Below are 25,702 nucleotides of genomic sequence, written 5' to 3'. Positions count from 1 at the left end.
GTACCTAGCATCGGGCTTGTCGTCCACAGAATATCTGTAGCCCTTTTCCCTATCGCTCGTGCTTGTTCAATAAAAATAAAATACATACAAAAAATTAGTAGAGTTTTTCAAGTAATCCAATAAAAATTTAAACGTCAAAGGGAATCGCTAATAAAATGAGCTTCGCGCTATTGGTGCTCACCTCCTGTTTACAGCCCTGCAAAGCCAGTGGTGGAAATGTCACATTGCTGTGGTGAGCGTGGGTTTCGCCATAGCACAAGTACTGTTGACCTCCACAACGTTACATTCCGATGAGGTGCGTCGAGCCGTAGACACCATCCGAACGGGATCGGAAGAACGCCTAACGATATACACGTATGTACACAAACGTCATCGGAATGGAAAAAGCTTGATTTAAAGCTTTCGTGACTGCAGGAATTCGTACTCTTTGGGTCTTTCGGTAAAGCCACGTATATAGAAAAATAATAGATCACGACGTTTCGATCGCAACACAGGCAATCGTCTTCAGGTGATTGCCTGTGTTGCGATCGAAACGTCGTGATCTATTCATTTTCTATCTACGTGACTTTACCGAAAGACCCAAAGAGAGTGGAAAAAGCGTTGACCAGGGCGGCCGCGGGGTGCTCTAAACCGCGAACCTCTACAACAAGCGGCGACCGCGCCACCGATCGTCCGCGTCGCCGGCATGGAACGAGCTCCGCTCTACCATCGGCGCCAGCTCAGACTGCCCCGGGGGCGCGCACGCGACCACTGTCCCCCTTACCTTCAGGCCTCCCCTGCTGCGCATGTAAATGTGCACCGTCTCGAAGAAGGACTTGTAGCGGTTGCCCAGGCTCAGCGTCCAGTTGTGGCACTGCACGACGGTGCCCGGTGGCGGGAAGGTACCGGCGGCGCCCGAGCCCGTCGCTGGCCCGGCCTCCGGGTGCCGCACCTTCTCCCATCCCGGGTAGCCGTCCCTCCCGGCCGGCAGCTGCCAGCTCTCCGAGTGGCTGCCGCCGAAGGGGTTCACCGAGACGGTGAGCAGCGGCTCCCCGCGCGCCGCGCTGCCGCCCGTTCCGTTTGCTCCGCCGCCGCCCCCGCCGCCGCTGTTGCCGCCTCCGCCCGAACGGCTGGCGCCCGTCTTCGCGTGGCAGACGTGCAGGCTGATACCCAGCAGCATGTGCAGCGAGGTGGGGCGGTGGCGGTTGCTGCGCAGGCTGATGAGCATGCGGCGGCGGTAGAGCGGGTCGAACCACGAGTCGAGGTGCAGCTCGTTGCTCACGAAGGCGGCGTCCGGGACGACGAGGCGGTGGTCTCGTTTCTGCAGGAGGTACTTGAGCTCCAAGTCCTGCGGAGGTGCGTCGGAGAGTGTCGGTGAGGGTTTAACATCACGCGAACTCCGGTCATTCTCGCAGCAGCAGCGGCCGTTGGCTCGGACATCGAACAGTGACGGTCACCGCATCGCGCGGCACTTTCTGATGCGCTTCTGCGGCCGTCTAGAATGCTCTTCCTTCTGATATTGGGAGGGTAAAAGAACTATGCAATTTTAAGTCATCTATATTGAGAACTTATTTCTTTAGAACTGCTTGTTCTAGTTTGTTTTCCTTCCCCCGCACCTTCGATTAGCACGGTTGGCTATGTATGGTGCAAAGAAGTTCAACATACATATATGGGTTGTTTTAGAGGGTTCTAAATGGGTGCAGCATGGGCTGGAGAAGAGATGGACTGATGTGGTACAGGAGGATGTGGAGCTGAGTGGACTTGCCGATGACTGGTACCAGCGGTGTCAAGATCATCCTCTATGGAGGAGGCTCATGAAGGACGCTACTGGGCAGTTGGAGGCAGTCGCGCTCCAACAAAAGCGGATGGCAGAGGAGCGATGCTCACAACAGCGAGCGGAGCACCGGGTGCCATGACCTCCTGTCAGCGAGCCTTTTAACACTTCACGTGGCCTTGGAGTGCACATGGTCTGGCACAAGCGCTGCGGTGACGTAACTCCCACCTAGTGGGAATGGTGGATGCTGTTGTTGGGTGGAGTAATTGGTGGCTGGCCTGAGACCATCAATTCACTCTCTCCAGTTGAGGACTCGGTTTAATCACGGGCGGAGGAAAGGCAGTCTCAAATTACACTAATAGCTGATTTACATAAACTTCACAGCATTATAAAGTTGCACTTGACTTGTCCGTCAAAAACGAGTTCATTAATACTCTTTGGTTAATTCGGTAAAGCACGAAACAGCTGCAGTCACAAAAACTTCAAATCTCGATTGAGTTCATTAATATTGATGTATGGAACCTGTGGAACAATTGTTTTACCAGTGGAAGCATCATTGTGATTATTACTGTGGCGATAATACGACAAGCCTGATGGGTCGGTGGGAGGCAGAGCGGTTCAAAATCAGTAGTTTGCAAGTTCAAATCCTATTTGGGGGTTAACTCATCCCATCATTCTGCCGGGGTCAAAAAATGAGTACCGCCAGGCAGGGAAGTCAACAGTGGTCGTCCTATGGGTAGATCCATCCACACCATAGCAATGTAGAATTTCCACCACTGGGCTGCGAGGAGAGATGAAGGACCATTAATGGGATTGAGCACAGGGAGAAGGAGGGACAGAGAGAGAAGAGAGAAGATTGAGAACGAATAGGACGAGAGGTGGAGACATGGAAGGAGATGAGAGAGGTGAGATGATGAGTTGGGGCAGGGCTTTGGAGGAAATCTAAAGACGAGTGTCAGGCATTTGCAATGACAGCGGTGCATACTCTTAGTTTTTTCGGTGAAGTCACGTCGGTAAAAAAAGAAATTAAAATTAATAAAAATGAAAGGATAAAAATCACGACGTTTCGGAGGCAACACAAGCTTCCGTCTTCAGGTGAAACCGTCACAGCAAAATATTTGTATGGTTTCACCTGAAGACGGAAGCTTGTGTTGCCTCCGAAACGTCGTGATTTTTATCCTTTTATTTTTATTAATTTTTATTTCATTTTTTACCTACGTGACTTCACCGAAAAAACTAAGAGTGTGAATCCTTGCAGTCACGAAAGCTTCAAGGTAGCGGTGCAGTCAACGAGAAGCCAGCGGAGTCGAAGGAGCAGGAGAGGCGAAGTGTGAGAATTAAAGAGGAGGAGGGGGGGGCGGTGGGGCCCATTGACCGACTCTCCCACGCCATTCGTGGGGAGAGCGGCACACGCTTCAAAACCAGCAAGCGCCACCATCCCGCCGCGATCTACCTGGTTGTGCCGCTGGGTTGGACGGCAAGGTGTGGGCGTCTGGGTGAGTGGTTGGACCAAACCAAAAAAAAAGTGACAACCATATTGCAGCCTCCGCCTTGGGGATGCTGTATACGGTTGGAGAGGCTCATCCCCCCATCCAACACACCCCCAACAGTCCCCAGGAATTTGAGAACTCGAGTGTGATTAATTACCCACACGATGCGCCAGTGCCTGCTATTTAAATTTAGGTCAACGTGTCCCCGCTCCCGGAGGCGACTGTGGATTCATTATTAGTGGGATGCGGTGGGTTTGGGGGGTGGGGGGTTTTGTCCGAAAGCTACGTTCCAAAGCGCAAATAAAATCACGTTGAAAAATGTTTTTTTTATCTACGAACATATTGGCTTCCTTAGTCTGCGAGCTCAGGTCAGATATTTCACTTTTCGGTACCACCTGAGGTAGCATAACCTTCGTGGTCCCAATTGCCCTATGTGTCCAATGACGGTGAATTATGCGAAAGCATTTAAAACGAGCGGGCCCAGCAAGTAATTAACTGTTATCTATCTATATAAAAGGGAAATTTGTGAATATGTGTGTCTGTTCGAAATGTTTAGCGTACTTCCCAACATGCAACAAACTTGAAATTTGTCATGTGAGTAGCTTGCAGACTGTACACAATGCAAAACATATAAAAATAGACTTTTGTATTTTTTGGGGGGGGGGCGGGGGCGCAATAATGATTATTTTGCACGGCAAGTGAGCGTTGACGTCACATCTGTGATGTCACCCGCACGCGGCAGCGTCATGCAGTGTGCCTGCTGACGTCACGCATCCCCCCCCCACCCTCCGCGTAGGCTGTGTATTCAAATCCAAGACAACAATCCAAGTCTCGGGTGAAGCCGGGTCGTAAAGCTAGTTAGCCATATACGTACATCGGTACGACTAAAGTTGTTTTTGCCAACTAAAATAGCACCAATTTCTGCTCTGACCTATGGGCTACACGGATGCCCGACGTTACCCACCAGCCACCCGTTCAGGTAGTTCTCTGCGGCGAGTAAAACGATGCCTTTAAAAACAACGGCGCTATGCCACTTGCTCCTTGCGAGACTCGGCGGTGAACGGGACCCCCACCCTGCATACGTGCAGCGTCCGAGAGGGTGCTACTGGTTAAGGTCCCACCACCCTCGTGGCAATGGGGCCCTGTCAATGCCGACCAAGGATATTAACAAATGCATACCCCCTGTGTACGATAGATAGAGAATCATGAAATACTCAATTAAAAATAAATGTATGTGCTCGTGATTCAAACGTCAAAATGCATGTCTAAGAAAAGACGATTTATTGTGAATTCAAATGTTACACCAACACTGAGGCTATTGTTTTTTTTTTATTTTACCAGGTAAGGCCCACTGAGCTGTATAGCTCGTGTTCAGAAGCGACCTGGCCACAAATGATAGCTCAACGAAGTGTCTTACCACGTGGACATCTATAGCAGCCACATACTCTAAACGGATGTCTCTAAATGTGGAGGGAAAAACCTGAGGAGCCGGAGAAAAATCCACATGACCACGGGGAGAACGTGCAGACTCCAAATACACAGGCGTCAGGGTCGGGATCGAACCCACAACCTCCTGTATACCAGGCGAGGGAGATAACATCTCACCACCGAGATGTTAACTCAGGGTAATACAATAAATGAGATGGAACAATACACAGATTCCACATGCGAGTCGGTACCATTGAGACAAAAAAAATAACAATTTGCTTATTGAAACATTTATCCAAAATCGTGTCAATTCATCAAATTGTATAAAGTACAAGAGGCAATAACTTAATGGGATTGTATTCCACTCTTAATCAATGACCCACGATTCCACGAGATCAAACATTGATTTTGTTGCAACATATTTTTCCATTAATTCTGTTTTGACTCACTGCCTTACAATAATCATAACGAGATTACCGTACTTAGGAAAGAAGGGCATAGCAAATGTAACTGATTATACCCTCGACTGTCATCTGAGAGCCATTAAAAGGGAAGCACCCCTTTCCTATCAAGAGACGCGTTTGCCTCGGGGGAGAAATGATCGGTTGGGCTCGTAGGAGTGACACACACATATATATGCATGTGCAAGGCGTGAAGACTTGAGTTGAGCAGCTTCAACACAAAGCCATCCATGCGTTCACCATTCTGTGCCGCACGTTCACAGCGGGGCCGTTTGATGACACACCACCTGCAGGCATCAGGCCTCTTATTCTGATGCAACAATTTTGTCAAATTAAATCGCCATCATCCCATTGATGTGCGTGACGCATTGATACTGTAGGGGTGCGGGGGTGGCGTTCCTTGGGGGGGAGGGAGTGGAATTCCCTTGGGGGGGGGTGGAATTCCCTTGGGGGGTGTGGGGTTCCCTTCCACAGACTAAAGGCCAGAAGCATGTTGATGACCCACGTTTGTTTGCGGGGAGATGTAAAATGCACAAGAAGTGTGATGGTGGTGTTGCTGGCTCTTTGAGGGACCCCCCCCACTCCACCACATTTCGATATATAAACTCCTCGTGAGAGAAGAGATCTTGACAAGCGAAAGGGACATAGCGAGAAGACAGAATAAGAGAGATAGCAGGCGAGGCAGACGTGCAGTGAAATTGACAGATACGTAGTCAAGAGACTAATACAGATGATGCAAGATACAGAAAAATAGGGATCAGGAGGGATTATCCTTTGAATGTTATTTATTCATTTTTCTAAATCTCGATAATAATTACACAGCAGCTAATTTTTCGCTCGCCCCTATTTCTTTCCATTCATAAATCCTGGGCTCCCTTGAGCTATTGGGCGCTCTTAAGAACGACTGCTCGGTTTGCTGTTGCCTAGCGCCAATCTGCGCGCGCCTGGCAAAGCACTTCCTCGGAATGAAACCACGTCGACAGAAACTGAAGTACGTACGTCAGATTCTGACGTACGTATGTCAGTTTCTCTTCCGATTCCGTTCCGATGATGGACACGTACGTCAACGCCGATGACGTACGCGTCCACCGTCAAAGCTAAAACCGGGAGGAAAAGCCAACGTGTTACACCGGGAGAAAAAAAAAAAACTACAATTAAATAACTTTGTCGGTACCGAGGCTCCCACGAGGCCATGCGGGAGGGCGTGTGCCACGGTTTGGCCGCCAGCTATCGTAGAGCGGCGGTCGTGTCGCTACATTGTCTCTGCTTTGAGGACAATGTCTTTAAAAACAGCGGCGCTATGCCTCTCCCAATAAACCTAACGCCGGGCCGCTTGCGCATTCCGATATTCAACGGTGAACTGGACACCGCACCCAGCAGCTTGCAGACGTCTCTGGAAGGGTTAAAAACACACACACACAAGCGTGGGCGTGGAACGAGCTGCCTTGCGCAGATGGCGCTCGGCATTTTGCCCTCGGGCTGCAGAATCCTAGTCGCATCCCTTCAACCATCTGCGCGGCAAATGACATTTACACAGATCCTACGTTGCCCCTAATCCGCCCGTGAACACTGGTTCATCGTCCGGATTATTTGGGGGGGGGGGGGGTGAAAGAAACAACAACAACAACAACGATCGACCAAGCACCTGCTAATGAACGCAACCCGCCCCCCCCCCCCCCCCCGCTGTTGGTGGGGTGGGACGCTCCTAGCTCCTAATCAAACCCGACACACGTCAGCTGTGGACAGGTGCGTTCACACTGAATAGGACGTTGGTGGGGGGAGCACTTGTTGGAAGCGCGCAGACGTGGCCGCGGCTAAGGATCCACGAGCAATGTAGGCCGTTAGGGGGATGACGTCCGCGGAAGGGAGATCAAGCGGAGCCGCCGATATCCTGGGCTCGAGGCTACGGTATCCGCTAGATGTGTTGCAATGCACCCTTGTTGTACTCTGTTCGATGGCTGACACGTGCATTAAACAGCTATCGATGTTGGGGCGCCTCAGTGCCGAGGCGTTCTCTCCCTGGTCTCATATGCAGGAGAGTCGTGGGTTCGATCCCCGTGGTGGTCGTGTGGAGTTATCTCGGGGTCTCTCCGGTTTTTGCCCTCCACATTTAGAATCAACATGCGTTTAGAGTAAAACGGCCGCGACACATTTCCACACGATTAAAAGCCACTTCGTTGAGCTATCATTTGTGATCGCCAGTCAGGCCGCTTCTGAAAAAGAGCTACACAGCTCAGCGGGGCCTAACCTGGTTGGTAGAAAAAAAAAAGTTCATAACATAAACATTACGCACGTAAACAAAAAAGTGATTCGTGTTTACGAATGTGCCGTCGCACCTGCAGGTCGAGGTCCGACTCGAAGTCGATGAACAGCTCCGTCTCGTCCGGCCGCGCCGCCTGAGGCCTACACGTCCCGTCGGGCGCCAGCGTGTAGCCGGCGCCGCACCCGCCGCACCGCGTCGCGTTGCCGCGGTCACACGACGTGCAGCGAGTGCCGGGTCCCGTCCGGCACGGAAGCGGACGCTGGCACACGGCGGGGCCCGGCGAGCCGGCGGGACACACGCACACGCCGGACTCCTCAGAGAAACGGCCGCCACTTCCGCCGGAGCTGCCGGAGCCGCCGCCGGAGCCGCCGCTGGTGCCGCCGCTGGCTCCATGGCCCGAGCAGTAGAGGAGAGATTGGACTCGCTCCAGCCACACGGACAGCGGCCTGCCAGGCAGGGTAAGGGGCGGGTGAGAGTTGAATGCCTCGATGTGGTGTCTCAGGTGTGAAGCTGCTAAACGGGTCCTTTCACCCGCGCCTCCGAGTAGCACCGTTGGCTACGTACGGTACGAAATAAGTTCGACGTGGGTACGTAAAACACCAAACCGTTTTTATTTCACCAGCTAAGGCCCACTGAGCTAAGCAGCTCTTTTCCAGAAGCGACCTGGCCACAAATCAAAGTTGCTTATCACGTGGGAATTTATAGCAGTCAAACACTCTAAACCAGGGGCGGTTTCTTCATTAGGGCGATTGGGCGACGCACCACCAATGTCATTCAACCACAGAGTCACGCTAGCCGTCTCTGTGCCTCTGGATATAGTCCAATCAGCGTCATGTCACGTTCTGTGGAGTACCGCCTCTTTTTGGGTGATTTCACTCCGGCTGAGAATCGCCCCGAGTGGCCCCATAGACTTACATTCAAAGATATTTTTTTTCGAACGGGGGGCGCTGCAATGCATTCTCTATGGCTTCCGGGAGGGCTCGCACTAACGTGCTTACGTCATCATACGTAAGCACGTTTCATCCAACAATATAATTTGTCGCCACCTAGTGGAATCTTTAATAAAATAAACTTGAGTGGATTGTATATTAATAGTGAGTATAGAAACAAACAAGATGTATTGTAAGAGTCACTTTATTTTTAATTAATATTAAAGAAGTGAAGTTGCCTTTACATGCTTAAGCTGTTAATTTATCCATTGCATGGGTGGACCTTATCCTTATCAATCATCCAGACATTTGCCCCCCCTGAGAGATTTTGCAGGAGCCGCCACTGCTCTAAACGCTATGTTGAATCTAAATGTGGAGAAAAAAACCACGCGACCACGGGGAGGACATGAAAACTCGAAACATACAGCAGGCGTCAGGGTCAGGATCGAACCCACGACCTCCTGTATACCAGGCGAGGTAGTTAACATCTCGCCAATGTGGTGCACACAGTGCACGTGCGCGTGATGACATTACATGACCGGTGACGTTACCTTGGTCCTCTGCTCCTGAGAGGCGTGGCTCTCATTTGATTGACATGTTTTCGTAATGCTTGTGTATCTTTAGTTTCATTCATTTAAGATTGCTCGCCAATTTGTTTAAATACGCGAAGGCTCCTGACGAAGCAAAAAAGAAACAGGTGCTCTCTAGCACTGAAAAAAATAATTACTCGAAATAAAAATACACATTGGCTCTGTAACAACGTGATTAACTAACGTTCTTTGAAATATAACAATGAGCATACAATTTGGTATTACCATTCAGGTTAATTACAGTAGTGAATACAATTTAGCATGCCGTTTAGTTAGTCCTAACATTGCATTCTAAGTACATCACACACTTAAAACCAATTTAGAATTATTCAGGCTAAGAGCACATTATTGTTTTATTATCTGGAAGGTTTTATCCGGTGGGGTGACTCGGTGGCAGAGCGAGCGAATTGCAATTGGAAGGTTGGGAGTTCAAATCCTGGTTGGTGGGGGTTGACTTAGCCCATCATCCCTCAATGGTCGATAAAATAAATATAATTTTCCGTGGTAGTTAACAGTGGTTGTCCCTAAGTATAGACTCTACCCCACCATAGCAATGTGGAATTTCCACCACTTGCTCAGGGCTGTATATAGGAGATGAAAATTGTCGCAGTGCTCACTTGAACAGGAAACATTCTTTGACTCTGTTTGACCTCAAAGGATTTTCTGCACTGGATTTTCCTGTCCACCTGTTTTTCACAAATAATGATCGCGCCCCACCAGTGTGATATAATGCAGCCTATAATTTGATCCCAGTTACGCAGTTTGTCTGGCAGAACAAAAAAAAGCTAAATTCGCAAACGTAAGATTCCGAGGTCAAATTCCGGTCGGAGTTCGACTCACGAGACCATCATTCTCTCCAGGATCGATAAAATAATTACAACTTTGAAAAAAAGTCGACAACGACCATAGCCGTCCGATCGCGTTTGCAGCCTGTAGTACTGTGTGTCGTTTGACACGTTGTCCGACGTTTCGCTCCACGTGCCGGGAGCTTCTCGGGGAACCGACTCGGGGGAAGCTCCGAGCACGGGGCAGCGAAATGTCGAGCGAGTTCCCGGGCAGAAACGTTAACCGTCACCGACCTCTCGGCCGGCATCTGCACGGTGGGGTTGCTGTCGCAGGTGCGGCTCAGCGAGTAAATCCGTCGCGCCGTGCGCTCCGCCCTGGCGCGGACGCCGGCCGCGTAGACACGGACGCGGCCGTACTGCAGCTGCAGGTCCCGCTCCGACGCCCACAGTTGGTAGAGCTCGGAGCGCGAGAGGAAGCGGCCCGAAGGGAGGCGGCGCACAAACGCCCGGAACTCCTCTGCGAGACAGCAAGAGAGGGAGGGGAGGGAGGGAGGGGGGGAGGGAGGGAGGGAGGGAGGGGGGGAGGGAGGGGGGGGAGGGAGGGAGGGAGGGGAGGGAGGGGAGGGGGAGAGGGGAGGAAGGGAGGGAGGGGAGGGGAGGGGGGGAGGGAGGGAGGGAGGGAGGGAGGGGAGGGAGGGAGGGGGGGGAGGGAGGGAGGGGGGGGAGGGAGGGGGGGAGGGAGGGAGGGGGGGGAGGGAGGGAGGGGGGGAGGGAGGGGGAGGAGAGAGGGAGGGAGGGGAGGGAGGGAGGGAGGGGAGGGAGGGGGGGAGGGAGGGAGGGGGGGGAGGGAGGGGGGGAGGGAGGGGGGGAGGGAGGGAGGGGGGGGAGGGGGGGGAGGAGAGAGGGAGGGAGGGGAGGGAGGGAGGGAGGGAGGGAGGGAGGGGAGGGGGGAGGGAGGGGAGGGAGTGGTGGAAAGAGGCTTTGATTAGGTTTTAATTACAATTAAGTTACGCGTTGATGGATTCTGTCCAATTACTAGAAATGTTTTTTAATTGGGGCGTTCCTGTGAAAACAATGTGTAAATCACGGGGCGCGATGCCAGGGAGTGGCCGTTATAAGAGGTCTCGTTTATATTTTTTAAAAAGCATCCGTCATTCAGAAATCTTTCAGAATCAGATGAGACACTCAGGAGGGGCGGGCCAGAAAGTTACAACAACAAACAGTACAAAAAAATGCAACAAACAATGCAATGTATTTCAAAATAAAATCAATATTGATTAGCATAGGGTAAAAGCACAGGTTGCAGGCTTCCAATAGCGTGCTCACACCACCACGACTGTTGGAAGAGCCCCTACTCGCGGCAACTCAAGAGAGACCTCCCCCGCCCCCCTGGAGTGTATTTTGCCTACTCCTCCACCAACTGCAGCTGCAGACAAACTTAAGAGAGGTGAGAGGGGCCGAGGGCCACACTTTACCCCACCGCATGTGAACTGCCGATCGACTAAACTGTGGCGCACCGATTTAGAAGGCTTGGATTTTAACAAACGTGCACCATCGTTTTTGTTGCCACGCCGGGAGATCGAATCGAACCGGCGTCCTCGGGATTTCCAACTCCGGCGCGCTTCACCATCACCCGACGGCATCACCCGGCGAAGCACAGAACGCGGCAATAACGTGGTAATGGCAGACAGAGAGGTTGATGGGGGCTTAATATGATTCGGGGGATCCGAAAGCCACACATCTTGGCGCGTGTCGTTAATTGAAAGACACCGCTGAGTGATGGGCTCATTTCTCTTCTGACACTCGAGCCAAACTGAAGAGAACATTTTTGGGGAGCCGTACTTGCCATTTGAATTAGGTTACTATTTGGCGGAGGTCAGTAAAAGTCCCCTGTATGAGAGAGGGGGGGGGGGAGCAGATATTAAAAAAAACTCAATTACCACTGCCATCAGTCCTCAATGTAATTCTGGGCACGTAAATATTTAGCAGGCCGTTTCAAAGGCTGTCGCGCAGACTCGGCAAGTGAATTTGAGGATGTGGCAAAACTGCGATGGTTCGTTCATCTCCGTTCACTGTTACTTAGACGGCTAGCAGTGGTGCACGTTCCTTGCACTGGCAGCAGGGCTCATCAAATGCCACTAAGTACTCTCTCCTGGAGCCCGAGACCTCTCAATCACGTGACTGCTCTTCATTATTCGCCTTAATTATTTTTGAAAGGGGAAGTGACACATTAACCAAATGTTTCGCTCGCCAGCTATGGCAAATTATGGCAGGCGTTACTCGAGAGGAAATTCTTCTTGCGGTAGACCACAGAGGCCATTAAAGTGTGGGTGCCAGGCTCAGAGGATCTAAAGGCGCCTTCGGAAGCATGGAAAATTAAATCTTATTGCCCCGCCACCCACAACCCCGCCCATCGGTTCCTGAGACTCCTCGCCAATCTGCCGCCGCTGCAGCCGCTGCATGATTTGGCGCCGGCGTGTAACTCCTGCAACTCGGGCCACTCAGAGACATTATTACATTTATTAGCAACGAGACACCTGGGCAATTTCCACGGGCATCGCGGGGATACACGGACACGTTGGTGAGTTATTGGACACTACCAATTTCCTAACGGCATCTTGACCCCTCCAAAGAACGGAGGGGAAAGACGGGCTCGGGAAATGTGCCCGAGTTAATTTCATTTAAAGCTGCACAGTCTCGAAGATTGAATGACCGACCGGGCGCTGAATGGCCATGCGTGATAATGCCATTGATATTCCGCGGCGGCGGCGCTCTGCAAGGCAAACATCGAAGCGTCAGTGGGAAAGGATAAGTCACAAGTGCGGCACTTTCCGCAAATGCAATTTGCTTTCATTGCCGCCCACTCTTTTTCGTCTCAGAGCGTTGATTAATCATCTGAATTGTTCTACATGGGAAAAAAATAAATAGAATGAATAACGGTAACACTCGGTGCGAGCGTGCGTGCTCGCGCGCCGCAAGATCGCGATGGAATGAATTTTGACATCACGGTAAATATGCAACAAAATAAAACGTGTATTTTTTGTTTGTTTTACTTGGCCGTTTAAGAAAACGTGATTCTTGAGCTAACAGTACTGCTACAAACGTTGAATTATTGCCAGGAACAAGGAAATCGTACGACAAAATAATCGCTGAGGCCTTGGTTTCCCATAAGTCTCGTGAAACGGGGCAACACAATTAATTAACTCTTTCCAGAGGACATCGATTCTACCTCCCGGCGTGGCAGCTGAAACAGGTCAAAGGTTATTGAAGCCCTTTCACCCAGTCAACCCAGCAGCGTAAATGGGTTCAACCCGGACAGTCGGTCGGCAGGTCGCATGTGACGTCTGGCTTGTGTGGACACGTAGGCCAATTACCCTCTGAAGGGGCTCTCTCGAACTCCCTTCTGCCAGCAGTGGCATGAGGATGCAATTGAAGGGCTGGTTATACAGGAGGTCAAGGGTTCAATCCCAATCCTGTATATTTGGAGTTTGCATGTTCTCCCTGTGATCATGTGGATTTTTTTCTGGGTCCTCCAGATTTTCTCTCCATATTTAGAAACATGCGTTTGGAATATTTGGTTGCTATAAATGTCCACATGATAAGCCACTTCGTTGAGTTTGTGGCCATGTCACTACTGAAAAAGAGCTATATAGCTCAGTAGGCCTTACCTGGAAAAATAAAAAAATGTTGCATAGTTTCACAATTTACCGTTATCATAACTGTTCAAACGAAGGCGATTTGAAGTAATACAGAGTCATATTAAGTTTACAAACCAAAATGCATAGTGAATGAATGTGCAGCCCTTGGTCAATGCACTATTGGACGAATGCTTCCACACGCTGTGTCAGTTGTAGGGATGTCTGATCATGCTTCACCAGGCTGGTCAGTGCGAGTTGGTGAAGTTGGTGAAACCAGTAATGGTTAAAATATCGCGAGACACTGATTTTAGCCACGATCAGGAATTGCATTTCAGGTCGTCAGGTTCACGGTGCAGCGTGCTAACCACTGTGCCACTGCTCCATGCCGGCACAGTTTATTGAATACAAATGATCAGAATACAAATAATTTATTTATTGAGAGAAGAATGGAACGAGGCAACAATATGGACAACTGGGCCTTTGAGATAGAGGCTGTATGTCAAACTCGGGTAATATATTTGCTCAAAGAGATTTACACAGGGATATCTCGCTTTCTGTCCCGTATATATATGAGGAAGCTGTATTGGTGTTTGAAATAAAAAATGAAAAATATCAATATCAACTGGCTCTTATCACAGCGGTTGTTTATTTGGCACTGATAAAAAAAAAATGGTCCACATAAAAAATGTGCGTCTCATCTCTTGCATATCCAACGGCTTTATATTTTCACTCAATATGGTTTTTTTGGTCAATGTATCAATTCTTTTTTTAACCGTGCATAACGATCTTGGCGATGAATCACTTGGAGATGCTAATCATTCAATATTGAAGAAGAAGAAGAACCCACGCCAAATGTGCATTTTTTTTTTTACTCGTATCTTGATCTCGATATTGCATTTACTTGCCGTTCAGGGTTCCGCCAAAGAATTGTGGCCAGCGGCCCTCTAGGCAGGCGGGGCCTGTGATGACTCAGACATTTCACTGCCACGAATGTCAACGGCTCCGTTTTCACCAACTCCGACCGCCACTGCACCTCATTGCATTTTTCATTACGAGTTTAATCGCCTCTTATATTGGCCGTGCGGGTGGCGCCGCAATTGGCTCACGCTGCAGACTCTTCATTCCGAGGGTTGCCAGTTAAAATCTCGCGTCGGAGGTTTTGGCCCGGCCCTATCATCTCTTCAAGGGTCAGGAAAACTTGTGTCGCTTTGTGGAACGTTAACGTTGGAGAGGTTTTTTTTCTAGTAATAGGTTTTTACCCTTCCAACTGGGACAAAAACTGACACCTTTATACAAGGGATCATGTTTACAATAACCACAACACAAGCAGTCAAAATGCAAAAAAAAAGAAACAACTATGATAATGATATGTATAAAGGTGTCAGTTTTTGTAGCAGTTGGAAGGGTAAAAACCTATTACTATATTTTGCCACTGGTAAAGGAGGTCTCATAGTGTAAAGGTTTTTTTCTGTCATAAGACAATTTTTTTGCACTGTGCCCAATGGTCTTTTGAGCATTAGACACCACTTTCATTCAATGGATTTAAAGCAAAATATGTATGTGTGTGTGTGTTTATATATACTGTAATACGGGGAGTGGTGGTGTAGCGGTTGGAGCGCTGAGCTACGAACCCGACGACCTGAGTTCGATTCCTGCTCATGGCCAACACCAGTGACGATTATCTGAACCGATCTTGGGCCTCCCCTAGGTCAAATTCAGCCTCAACTGAGTATCTGGTGCAATGTGTAAACATCGTGTAAACATCGCCACTGGGGAGACAAAGGTGGGTGTGGTGCTGGCCATCCACCCCCTCGTGTGCCGTGCCGGCCTTCATAGGTGCTCATTAACAGCACTTGCCCCAACAGTCTTTTAAAGGTTATACCGGGGATCTTTGTTTTAAATACAGTAATGTATTTATTGTGTTAATAGATGCTCCCATGGTGTAACGGTCAGAGCGCTGGCACGACAGTTGAAACATCTATCAAGTCAAAACGTTGTTTCTTTAAAGGCACATTTTTTAAAACAAGGGGCCGGTAATACATGATCATTCTTCAATATTAGTGTAAAACCATTGAATTGCAATAATAATTAGGTGAACCTTCAACCACGCATTTGGTTACAAATGTGTTCACCACAGTTAGTCGATTGGTCGTATCACGTTCGGTGGGCTAAAGTGTGGATACTCTCACCTCTTCCAAGATGTCTGACAAGCATGAAAAAGTCTTCGGTAGTGGAGGCCATTATACCAGCAGTGGCCCGAACAAGCAATTGAGGTGCTGTACCTTTCCCATACATTACATATTTTTGGTTAAATATATACTGGTATCCCTAAGCGATGGGTAAAACTTCTAATGAAGGCTTAGCCTCACCTTAGAAATACAATGCGATACCATAAAGCGCGTCCATACATTTTCAAAATTATTCCTTCAGCTGCGTTGCGTGCAATTCAAACGGAACTGCTTCCGTGAGCCCTGCACAGCATCGCACCCAACATACCAAACGCTACAGCCATCACATCGCCAATATGCAGTAAAATGAAATTGCTGCTGCTTTGCCCACTTCATTTGCTGAAATCTCCCAGGGTGGCCACGGGGACCGGCAGATGTTTTTTTTTTGTCGGTCATTTGATCAAATTGCCAATAGTTCTTAGTTCCATTGGGATCCCGTGAGAATTCTTAGTTCTGGCCCTTTCCGTGAAAGTTTATTGAACCCAGCGGGGACTTAGCACATTGTCCCGCAACGTTGTCCCTTTTTTTTTTGCTGAAATTATGATTAAGTCGCCTCCTGCGCGGTGGTTAGCGAAACAGACAACGGGGTAAACGTTGCGGTGGCCGAGAGCGGGCAAGCAGTTCAATAGCTAGGTTAGAAACTGGTCTCCCGCAAACAAAAGAAAAAAAGCTTAATTTCACCATTGAAAAAGAAAATACATTTCAGACGCAATACTGTACATTCAATTGGCACCGCTCAATGAGCGACAGATGAACAAGGTGTCCCTTTTTATTTTTGAGATCCAATTCACTGCGGGCACACAAGACGGTGTGGCAGGACCCGGCTGCCAATTTCACCCGTTTGCTCCGAGGGCTCCTTGGAGCTGATGAGAGCCTGGTAGAGTAACAATGCCGCAATTTTTCGCGATCGGTTTGCGCGTCGGTTTGACCTGGCTGCGCTTGGGACATGGTCAACGCTCACTAGGCGCTCAAAGTAGTCGTTGGTGAGGTCATTTCACGCCACCCGCCGCTGGCATTCAATTCTGTCGCTGGTAAGTGCCCGTCGTCGCGTCCTGAGAATTGACACGAAGGTAATTTACCACGGATGTCACGATGTGATGCTGTCCTTTTTTTTTTTACGGACAGAATGTAAATAAGGCTCACATGTTTTAAGTGCTTATTCAGAGCGGGGCACAAGAGAGTGGAGGGATAAAGTGTGTGCGATGGGTAGTTTACAGGCGACATTTTACGATGTTTTGGCTCAAAAATACTGCGGAATTCTAAAATGCGTCGTCATCAACAGCCATTATCCATGCACTGCTGGATGAATGATTTCCCACTCAACTGCAATTCTGCATCGTGTGGCAATAGATGATGTCCACTTGCAATGCGCAACACAGAAATTGCTTGCTCTCGAAGAGACAACTACTCACGAGGCACAAATAATCACAGACATCGCCTCCGCAATGAGCGGTGAATGCTCAGATTCTGAATCTTTATTTAGACTCTATGTATGTTGAACTTCTTTTGCACCGTACGAAGCCAACCGTGCTAATCGGATGTGCGGGGAAGGACCACAAACTAAACACAAAAAGCAGTTTGAAACACATGAATTTTCAATCTAGATTTAAAAGGGCATAGCTCCAGTGGCTTCCTAAGGAAGAGCGTTCCAGACGGCCGCAGTAGCGCATCTGAAAGCACTCGATGCGGTGACCATCTTTGTTCGATGGCAAGCCAAAAGCTGTCACGTGATGGTTTATGCTCCTTGAGAAATCTGATGACCTACGAAGCTCTTTATCACAGATGTCCAGGAGCTATCCCCCCCCCCCCACACCCCCCCCACGCCCCACGCCCCCACACGCCACACCTCTACGCCCCACACCCCCACACCGCGTGCCCTGCACCTCTGTGCATGCCCCACACGCCCACACCCCTACAACCCCGTGCCCCACACCCCCACACCCCGCGCCCCACACCCCACACCCAACACCCCCGCACCGCCTCGCCCCCAGCACCCACCAGAGTTCTCGAACGCCTCGTAGGCCGCCGACCACTTCTGGCGAAGGCGTCGCAGGGTGTCTCGCAGGGCGCGCACGTCGGCCTCGGGGCAGTTGCACTCTGGGAAGGCGGCGTGGCAGCGGCACGAGCAGGCGGCGCCGCGGCACTCGAACCAGCCCTGCCCGTCGCACAGCACGTGGCCCAGCGCCGCGCGCACGAAGCGCTCGCGCAGGTAGGCCGGCAGGATGCTCTGCATGCCTGCGCGGGGCGGTGGGCGGTGGGGTCAACGTCGGTGGCGTTTTGGCAGTCGCTTCGGAAACAATAAATTAGTTAATGCCTCGGTGGGCTTTGCCTGTGCGGGATGGGGACGGTTTGGTTTTTAATCGTGTGTTTTTTGGGTGATTTGTTCGCATTTGCTGTGCTTTGGGGCTCCTGTCGTGTTTTTGTATTGATTGTTGTAACGTTCTTACCCGCCCCGAACGGACATCTGTGAAAAAGAGCTTTAGAGCTCGTCGGATTCCTCCAGTATGAGTAAATTTTCTGATTCTGATTTTGGGTGGTTCAACCGTTGTGCGTGTACGTGCGCATGTTGGACTTCTTTCGCACCATACGTAGCCAACCGTGCTAATCGGAGGTGCGAGTTAAAGCCCTGCTCTGGGTGACACCTGAAAAATGCATAGATTGTCCACAGTGCGATGGAAAGGGCACTGCATGACACAGACGCATGATTCGGTGTTTGTTCACTGGCTGATTGCATCGCGGTCGGCTTGCCCAGATGAAATGTGGCCCCAAAATGAAATAATAACAATTTGTATTCATAAAGGTGGAAAACAGTTAACAACAACCACGTGAAGAAGAAGTGAGAAAGACGTTTGAGAATAACTAAAGAGAGAAAAACATTTTAACCAGATACGCTTTCAGTCTAAATATGGGTGCAGCATCGAAATATCTTGCTCGTGCCACTGCTGGCAGAAGGGCCCCCTTCTTCAAGAGGGAGCTCTCGGGAGCCTCTCTAGAACGGCCGTTCTCAACCCATGGGTTGCGGGCCCCTGACTTTCAGGCTGCGGCATGGACACGGTGCAGGGCGAATATTGACTGTTGCGCGGGGAGACATGGGCGCCGCTTTGCGGCGGTAAACGCACGAATGCAAGGCAACTCGCCAATAGCGATTTTTTTTTAAGCACCATGATCCCATCTTGACGTATGATATCGTTTCGTACGGTATCGTGAAAATTGATATCCCGGCCACCTTCCCCCCACCCCACTTAGTGTTGGGCGAAGTGGAGGAAGAGGGGGCGGCCGTAGAGGTGTCGTTATTTATTATTCATCGAACGCCTTTGGAAACGGCGCGGTTCAATTTTGCCACGATCAGCTGCTTTATAATGAGGTCCCGTTCGATGGTTAGCGCCGCTGAGTTACAGCCCTGCCATGTGGTGCTGTGCACGGGATGCTTGCCTCCCGTGAGCCACGGGCAGAGAGTTTCCCCACTTGAATCTCAGACGTTGCCAATTTGCTCGTTCTGCCCAGTGTGGGCCTTCCCAAAAGGGGTGGCCAGGTACAAGACATTATGCAGAAATGTTCTCCCTTTAGACAAAATCCGAGCCACATTGCTTGATATTTTGGCCGTCTCTCCCACAACGTGCAATTTATGAGATGCCGGTTGCTGCAAATGTCGCATTTTGAGATCTATTAAAACTATAACTTTCATTTTATTTTACCAGATAAGGCCCACTGAGCTATATAGCTCTTTTTCTAAAGCGACCTGGTCACAAATGACAGCTCAATGAAGTGGCTTTTCACGTGGAAATACATAGTAGCCAAATGCTCTAAAAGCACGTTTCTAAATGCGGAGGGGAAAACCAAAGGATGCGGAGAAAAAATCCACGCGACCACAGGTAGATCATGCGTCAGGGTCGGAATCAAACTCCTGTATACAAGGCAAAGTAGTTAACACCTCGCCACCATGGCATCAGATCAGTATTGAGGTGATGCCCTGCCAGTTTCTGCTCACGCCACTCTTGGCAGAAGGGCCTCCACTAGCTACAGCCATTGGTTGGCCTACTCTTTCACACTGGCCAGACATTGTGGATGAGGTGGGGGTGCCCACCCTTTATCCCTACCACAGACGACCTGCCAATTCGACTGACTGTGTTGCGCCCCGTTTATACTGCGGCTGGTTGCACAGAGACAGCCAGAAGCATTTATAAGAAGCTTACGCTATTGCCTCAACCGCCGCGGTGAAAGATCGAATGAAACCGACGACCTATGAATTGCAAGTCGAGTGCGTGTTCGCCAGTACACCACGTCATCATGAGATCAATAGAACGTCCGTAATTTCATAAATGCAGCGAGTACGTGTGAAAAACAACGAATGAGTGGTTTTGAATTTTCAATCCGTCATTTCGAAGAGTGGCGGCAGTGTCAGCGTCAAGACTGTTTTGGTTAATGTGCCTGTCAAAGCCATTACGATGGCACAATTCATGGCAAAAGCTGGCAGTAAAACAAATAGGATACAAAAAAAAAGAAGAAACCAATTGAGCGATAAATATTTAATGATGTCTAAAACGGTCCACTCCTCAACTTCCTGCCGTAATGATGGCTTAATTTTTTTCTTTTGCGTTAGCAGATGTGCCGAATCACCCTGGGGAAGGTGCTTATACATGCAGGACAAGTGCTGTGCTGACGTGCAAAAGACACTGGCTTTATCAGCATTGTGCACAGAATTTCCGTTTTTTTAATTCTATTTATTGCATTTTATTGTATTATTTAGTGTATTTCGCCACAGCTCTTAAAGAGACTTCACCACTGCTGCTGCTGCCACCGCCAGACAAGCAGCTCGCGAAAAGCCCGCCCACGCGACCGCACACGCCTGCGCTGGGTGCATTAACCTATTCAGGTTTCACGGAGCACTCCTGTAGGTGTCATAAATATGCCAGATTAAGTAAATTAATGACTGGGAGTTGTGAAAACTCAATCAGCTGGATCGGAAACACACGTGGCCCGGGCCGTGCAAATGTGCTCTGGCCGAGCCCGAGAGTACTAAAGTCTTTAAAGTATGTTATTTATCTACATTTTAAAAGTATAGCGGGTTTTCAATGAAGCAGCTGGTCACTGGTGAAGGTCGTGAATGAGAGTGTCTGTTCGCAGCCACATATATTGTATCGTTATATATTTTTGTTTAAATCCAGAGGTCTTTGGTTTCGATTCGACCTCGCGGGCGGCAGTTTAAGTAATGGGGCGAGTTTCTTAATTCCTACCCCTCTCGCCTCTTTCCGGCCAGCAGTCGAAAGAGATGCACCGCAGTTAGACCATCGACAGGCCCCGTGTCGGTGGAGTAAAGGGTGGTTAACTCCCACCTCCTTCAAGACGCCTGGCCAGCGTGAAAGAGTAGGCCAAGTAACTCACTAGAGACTCTCTCGTGGAGGGCCCTTTCACCAGCGGCGGGGGTGGAAAAGCAAAAGCAGGACAGCATCGCGACCTCTTCAATGAAAATAAAAAAAATTCAATCTTGGCTTTCCGCGTAATTTTAAACTTAGAAATATCCGGACAGTTAGGCAGTAAATGAGCTGGATTTTTGTAAAATATATATTCCCGTTCCGAATTCACGTAAGGGATTTGTGGATTGCCCTCACCGTAATGACTATTCTGGCAAAACAATCTGTTTTGGGGGGGGGGGGTTGGGCAGCAATTTATTCCAAATGCTCTGAAGGCCCTCCGGAATTGCGAACAATAATGGAATGAGAGCAAGTGAGCAAGCGAGGGTTTGGAAGCAATACACCTTGAGATAGGAACACGGGACAGCGGATATTTTGCTCAGCAGACCTTCACGAGGGTTATACGATAACATAAATAATAGCGGCGCAATGTAACCGCAATCTTTACTCCCTAATAATAGTGGTGCTTTGTGCCAGGAAAGCAGATTTGTTAGCTTTGTGTAAAAACTAGCTTTTGCTACATATATCGGTTCAGGGATGCAACGTTTGCGCCTTGTGCCAATAGCTTAACGCGATGGCTTTTGCCAATAACGTGCGGCCACACGGCAGCAAGCCTGAAGCCTGACCACACTGATGAGACCCGTGAAGGTCAAAACCAGCCCAGAGTTCGCCTGCTTAAATACAACGCTGCTGCGGAAACACTTTGTCCAAAACGCCGATGGACTGGATTTTGTTTTATGTGGAGAAGCAGACTTTTTCGTGTCTGGTAATCAAGTCTTCGTAAACCGACTGAGTGCTGTACGTCCGCACATATACATGCATACATACATGCATGCATAAAAAGTAAAGTTTCTACACCGCTATTATCCAGCAGGATTTGTCTAGGCGAGCAAACAGAGTCTCATCAACAGAGCCAGGCTTGTTAAACAAATGCTGCTGGCTTGCTGGATGTTATCGGATATGCAAGAGCTCTCCATCCAATTGTTGGGGCTATGTTCAACACAACAATACAAACATATCGTGGGTTTGTTTATTTATAGTTGTTTCCAGATTCATGGTTTAACAACAGGCACAAACGTAACATGATTCCTGGATGGAGCACTCACCTAGCAGCTGTAACTTGTTCTCCGGCGTCTGGATGAGAACCGAACTGACCAGGTCCAGGTTTTCGTAGGAACTGCATCCGAGGGGACCCTTCCTCGTCTCAATCACCTGCGGGCAGAGCAGCGGCGGTCAAAGTCAATCCACCCCTCCCCAAACCCCGTCTTTACTACCGCTTTCCATCAAAGTCAACGACAGGAACACAACGTGAACCACATACATCCGTACGCTGGCCCCACATTACAAGATCCCTTCCCTGCTGCGGGCTGTTTGGTCAGCTCGGCGGTCATCAAAGCTTCCACCGGGGAGGTAAAAAGCCCCAGTGGTCAGTGTCCTCATTAGGTCTGAGCCAGGGGGTCTGCAACAAAATTACGCAAGGGGAGCCAATTTTGTTTTCCAATCCGGTAAAAAAAACACACAAAAAAAAAACCTAAGCATTTAAAAAGCCGCAAATGCACGTGAATAGGAGATGGCGGTCCTTAACGAAGAGGGCAATGTGGACAACAGCTGGAGGTGTAATGAGTTGAGAGAAGGTCCTTGATGAATAACGCCACGAAGCAGTGCTGATCGGAGCCGCGTGTTGCCGAGGCCCGGTCTGAGCAGTTGTCATCGGGGTCAGCGGTTGAAGTCTGGCAGTCAGTGGAGCAGCCGTGGCACTATGCATTAGCCGACCTTGGCACGAGATGTTGCCCCAGTTTAGCGCAAGGGTACCCGGATTCGTGGAAACTATAGGGGTGCGCCAGCTAATAATAAACCCATCAAGACAGTTGACATCAATAGCAAATGTATATCTCTTGATTTGAAGCTTTCGTGACTGCAGGAATCGATACTCTTTTGTTATTTCGGTAAAGTCACGTGGGTAGAAAAATAAAATAAAAAATAATATCACTTATATTTTATATATATTTTATTTACAAATAAATTTTTTCTACCTACGTGAACCAAAGAGTATGGATTCCTGCAGTCACGAAAGCTTCAAATCAAGACCTCTATCTTTTGATCCACATTTCCCTAACCTTCCTATATTTGTATCTCTGCCTATTGCTCCTCTATCATCGAGGAGCTTCTGCATTGAAAGGGGTTGCAAGGTGCCGAACAAAAAGGTCTGCTTTGGGCCCCGAACGAGCCAGCACCAACTAACTTACTAACTTTATTTATTTTATTTTCCCAGGCAAGGTGCACTGAGCTACATAGCTCTTTTTTGCAGGAAGCAACATGGCCATCTCAAATGATATCTCAACGAAGTGGCTCATTATCGCGTTCACATTTATAGCAGTCAAATATTCTAAACGCCTGTTTCTAAATGTGGAGGGAAACAACGGAAGACCCAGAGAAAAATCCGCTCGACCACGGAGAGAACATGCAAACCTCCAAACATACAAGCGCTGGGGTCAGGATCCAACCCACGACCTCCTGTATACCAAGCAAGGTAGTTATCTCGCCATGGCAATCAGTGATGTCAGTGAGCAATGCTCTGGGACATTACCATTGCCAATAAATTGTGTTATGAAGTGGATGTCACACACCCTAATGGCTTTGTTCGAAAGACAAAGGCTGTTAGTATGCACGTCAATACCCTCTGGTACAAGAGAACCTTCAGCCAGCGTTGGCATGAGCGAGCAATTGCAGGGCTACGCCGTTACCTATTTTACCTTTAACTTAGCGGGAGGGTTTTGAAACGGGTCAGCCCAAGCCTGGGAATTGGTATTTAAGAGCCCTCTTTTCTCACCGGTGAACATTACTCGATTTCATTTGTCTGATGGGGCCCAGCTGGGCATTGTGGTGAATTCGAACGGGGCCAATTTCAAATCTGTTTCTCCCCACGTGCCCGTGGCGAAACTGAAGAGCCTCGCTCTGACCGTTGCGGGGACATGATGGGGGTGTGGGGGGGGGGGACGCTTTCAAAGCGTAACCCCTCCAGTTGTCACCGCCGCCGCCGCTGCTGCTGCGTTTTGAGCCACGGGAGGCAGCAGAAAAAAAACACCGCGGGAGCTTCGCGTGTGATACCGCACCGGTATCGGCGCGCGAGCGACGAACAGCGAAACGCTCCGCACGTTTAGCCCAAAAACACAGCCCTCAAAAGGAAACGAAGCAACGCGGTCGTGAAAGTGTAGTTTCGTTACGCGCACAATCGTGATACGCCTTGTGATTCCTCGTGGGGCGTGCTGGCACACCGCTACGGTTACCAGCAGATGTTCGGGGTTCATCCTCGAGTCCCAGACAGTGTTGCGACAGAGTAAAAACAGTGTGATTCCAAATAGCTTGCTGTATGCAAGTATGTATGTTGAACTTCTTTCGCACCGTACATAGCCAACTGTGCTAATCGGAGATGCGGGGGGGGGGGTAAGAACAACAAACCAAATACAAAAATCACTTCTAAAAAAATTATATTTCATTTATATCAGCGTGCATTCGTGATGGGCAAGCAAGAGAGACTTGCTTGCTTACGCCACTGCTGCCAGAAGGGCCTCCTCTTCAGGGTATTTTGGCCTCGTCTTCCACTCCACGGAAGAGGTGGGATTACCCACAGTTTACCCCACCCACCCACCCACTCACCGCACGAGACTTGCCGATCGGCTGCCTCTGGCGGTACCCATTTATACCTCTGGCCGGACGGAGGCGGTTTAGGGTATTTACGAAAATTGCCGATTTTTTCTACTGTCACGCGGGGAGGCGGAGTCAAACCGGTGGCCTCTGGATTACAAGTCCAGCGCGCTAACCAATGCAACCGTGGCTGCATCTCGACGTGCCGTAGAAGCTGCACACAAGCGAAAAGCAATGCCCCACAGACGAAAGCCATTACCGCATTACGAAGCCTCTCTTTGACGAAAAAAAATGTCCGTAATAATGTGTGCTTGGGAAGCAATATATTCCCTTAATTGAGAAACTGGTCTGTAGTGCGTGCCACTGCGGAGCGTGCCACGACACCTTTTTAATTAAATACGGAAGCTTAACCCTTCCGCTGATGGCATTATCATCATCGTCATCATCTTCCAGCACTTGCATGATGGTCATGAACTTTTCAAAGAGGGCGATCAACGATCGTGTATATTTTGTGTCTGCATTTGTTTGTGTTTGTCTATTCGTCGAAATAGCTATTTTAGAAGGAAAAAAAGAGGTCTGTGGGAAGCTATTCGTTGCGCTTTTAGGTGCGCGTGCGCGCACACGAGAGCGCGCGTGTGCGCAACCGCGCTAGCGAAACTGTGGGCGACATGGTTAGCGCTCCCTGCAGCGGTTTCTTGAGTGTACTTTGCCAGACTGCGAGAAGATTAATAACAGGGCCAATACACTAGGAGAGGAAAAAAAAATCTAATCAAATAAAAATTAACGGCAGGACATAAATTAAGAGGGTATCATAAAATGGTGGTAATTTCATATGTTGTGCTCAAAATGCACAATTATTGGTCAGCTGGGGAAAGTAATATCATATTTATCAATGCAAATGTTCAGCATTTCATATTCTCGATGGCAAATTAATCCTTCCAAATGGGCAGACTGCTTACTGCAAAAACGTCAAGTACCGAACGATATGTGAACATTCTCTCGGAAACCTTACATCGGGCAAATGTATTGGACCTCTTTAATGCGTAACTGTGTTTATATATACACGTTATAGCCGAGCGAT

At 49.2% G+C, this 25,702-nt stretch overlaps 1 protein-coding gene across 1 annotated transcript in view; it reads right to left on the bottom strand.

Annotated features, from left to right (window-relative positions):
• LOC144733953 (BMP/retinoic acid-inducible neural-specific protein 1-like) overlaps window positions 1-25,702 on the bottom strand; it is a 107,186-nt gene that overhangs the window by 6,574 nt on the left and 74,910 nt on the right. The window contains 5 exon segments of the mRNA XM_078615984.1: window positions 764-1,327; window positions 7,469-7,841; window positions 9,994-10,216; window positions 17,564-17,800; window positions 22,083-22,188. Of these exon segments, the coding sequence (XP_078472110.1) occupies window positions 764-1,327; window positions 7,469-7,841; window positions 9,994-10,216; window positions 17,564-17,800; window positions 22,083-22,188 (1,503 nt within the window).

This window comes from Lampetra planeri, chromosome 49 (assembly GCF_965212315.1).
Source record: "Lampetra planeri chromosome 49, kcLamPlan1.2.h2, whole genome shotgun sequence".
Taxonomy (NCBI): domain Eukaryota; kingdom Metazoa; phylum Chordata; class Hyperoartia; order Petromyzontiformes; family Petromyzontidae; genus Lampetra; species Lampetra planeri.
This window is presented reverse-complemented; position numbering and strand designations above follow the sequence as displayed.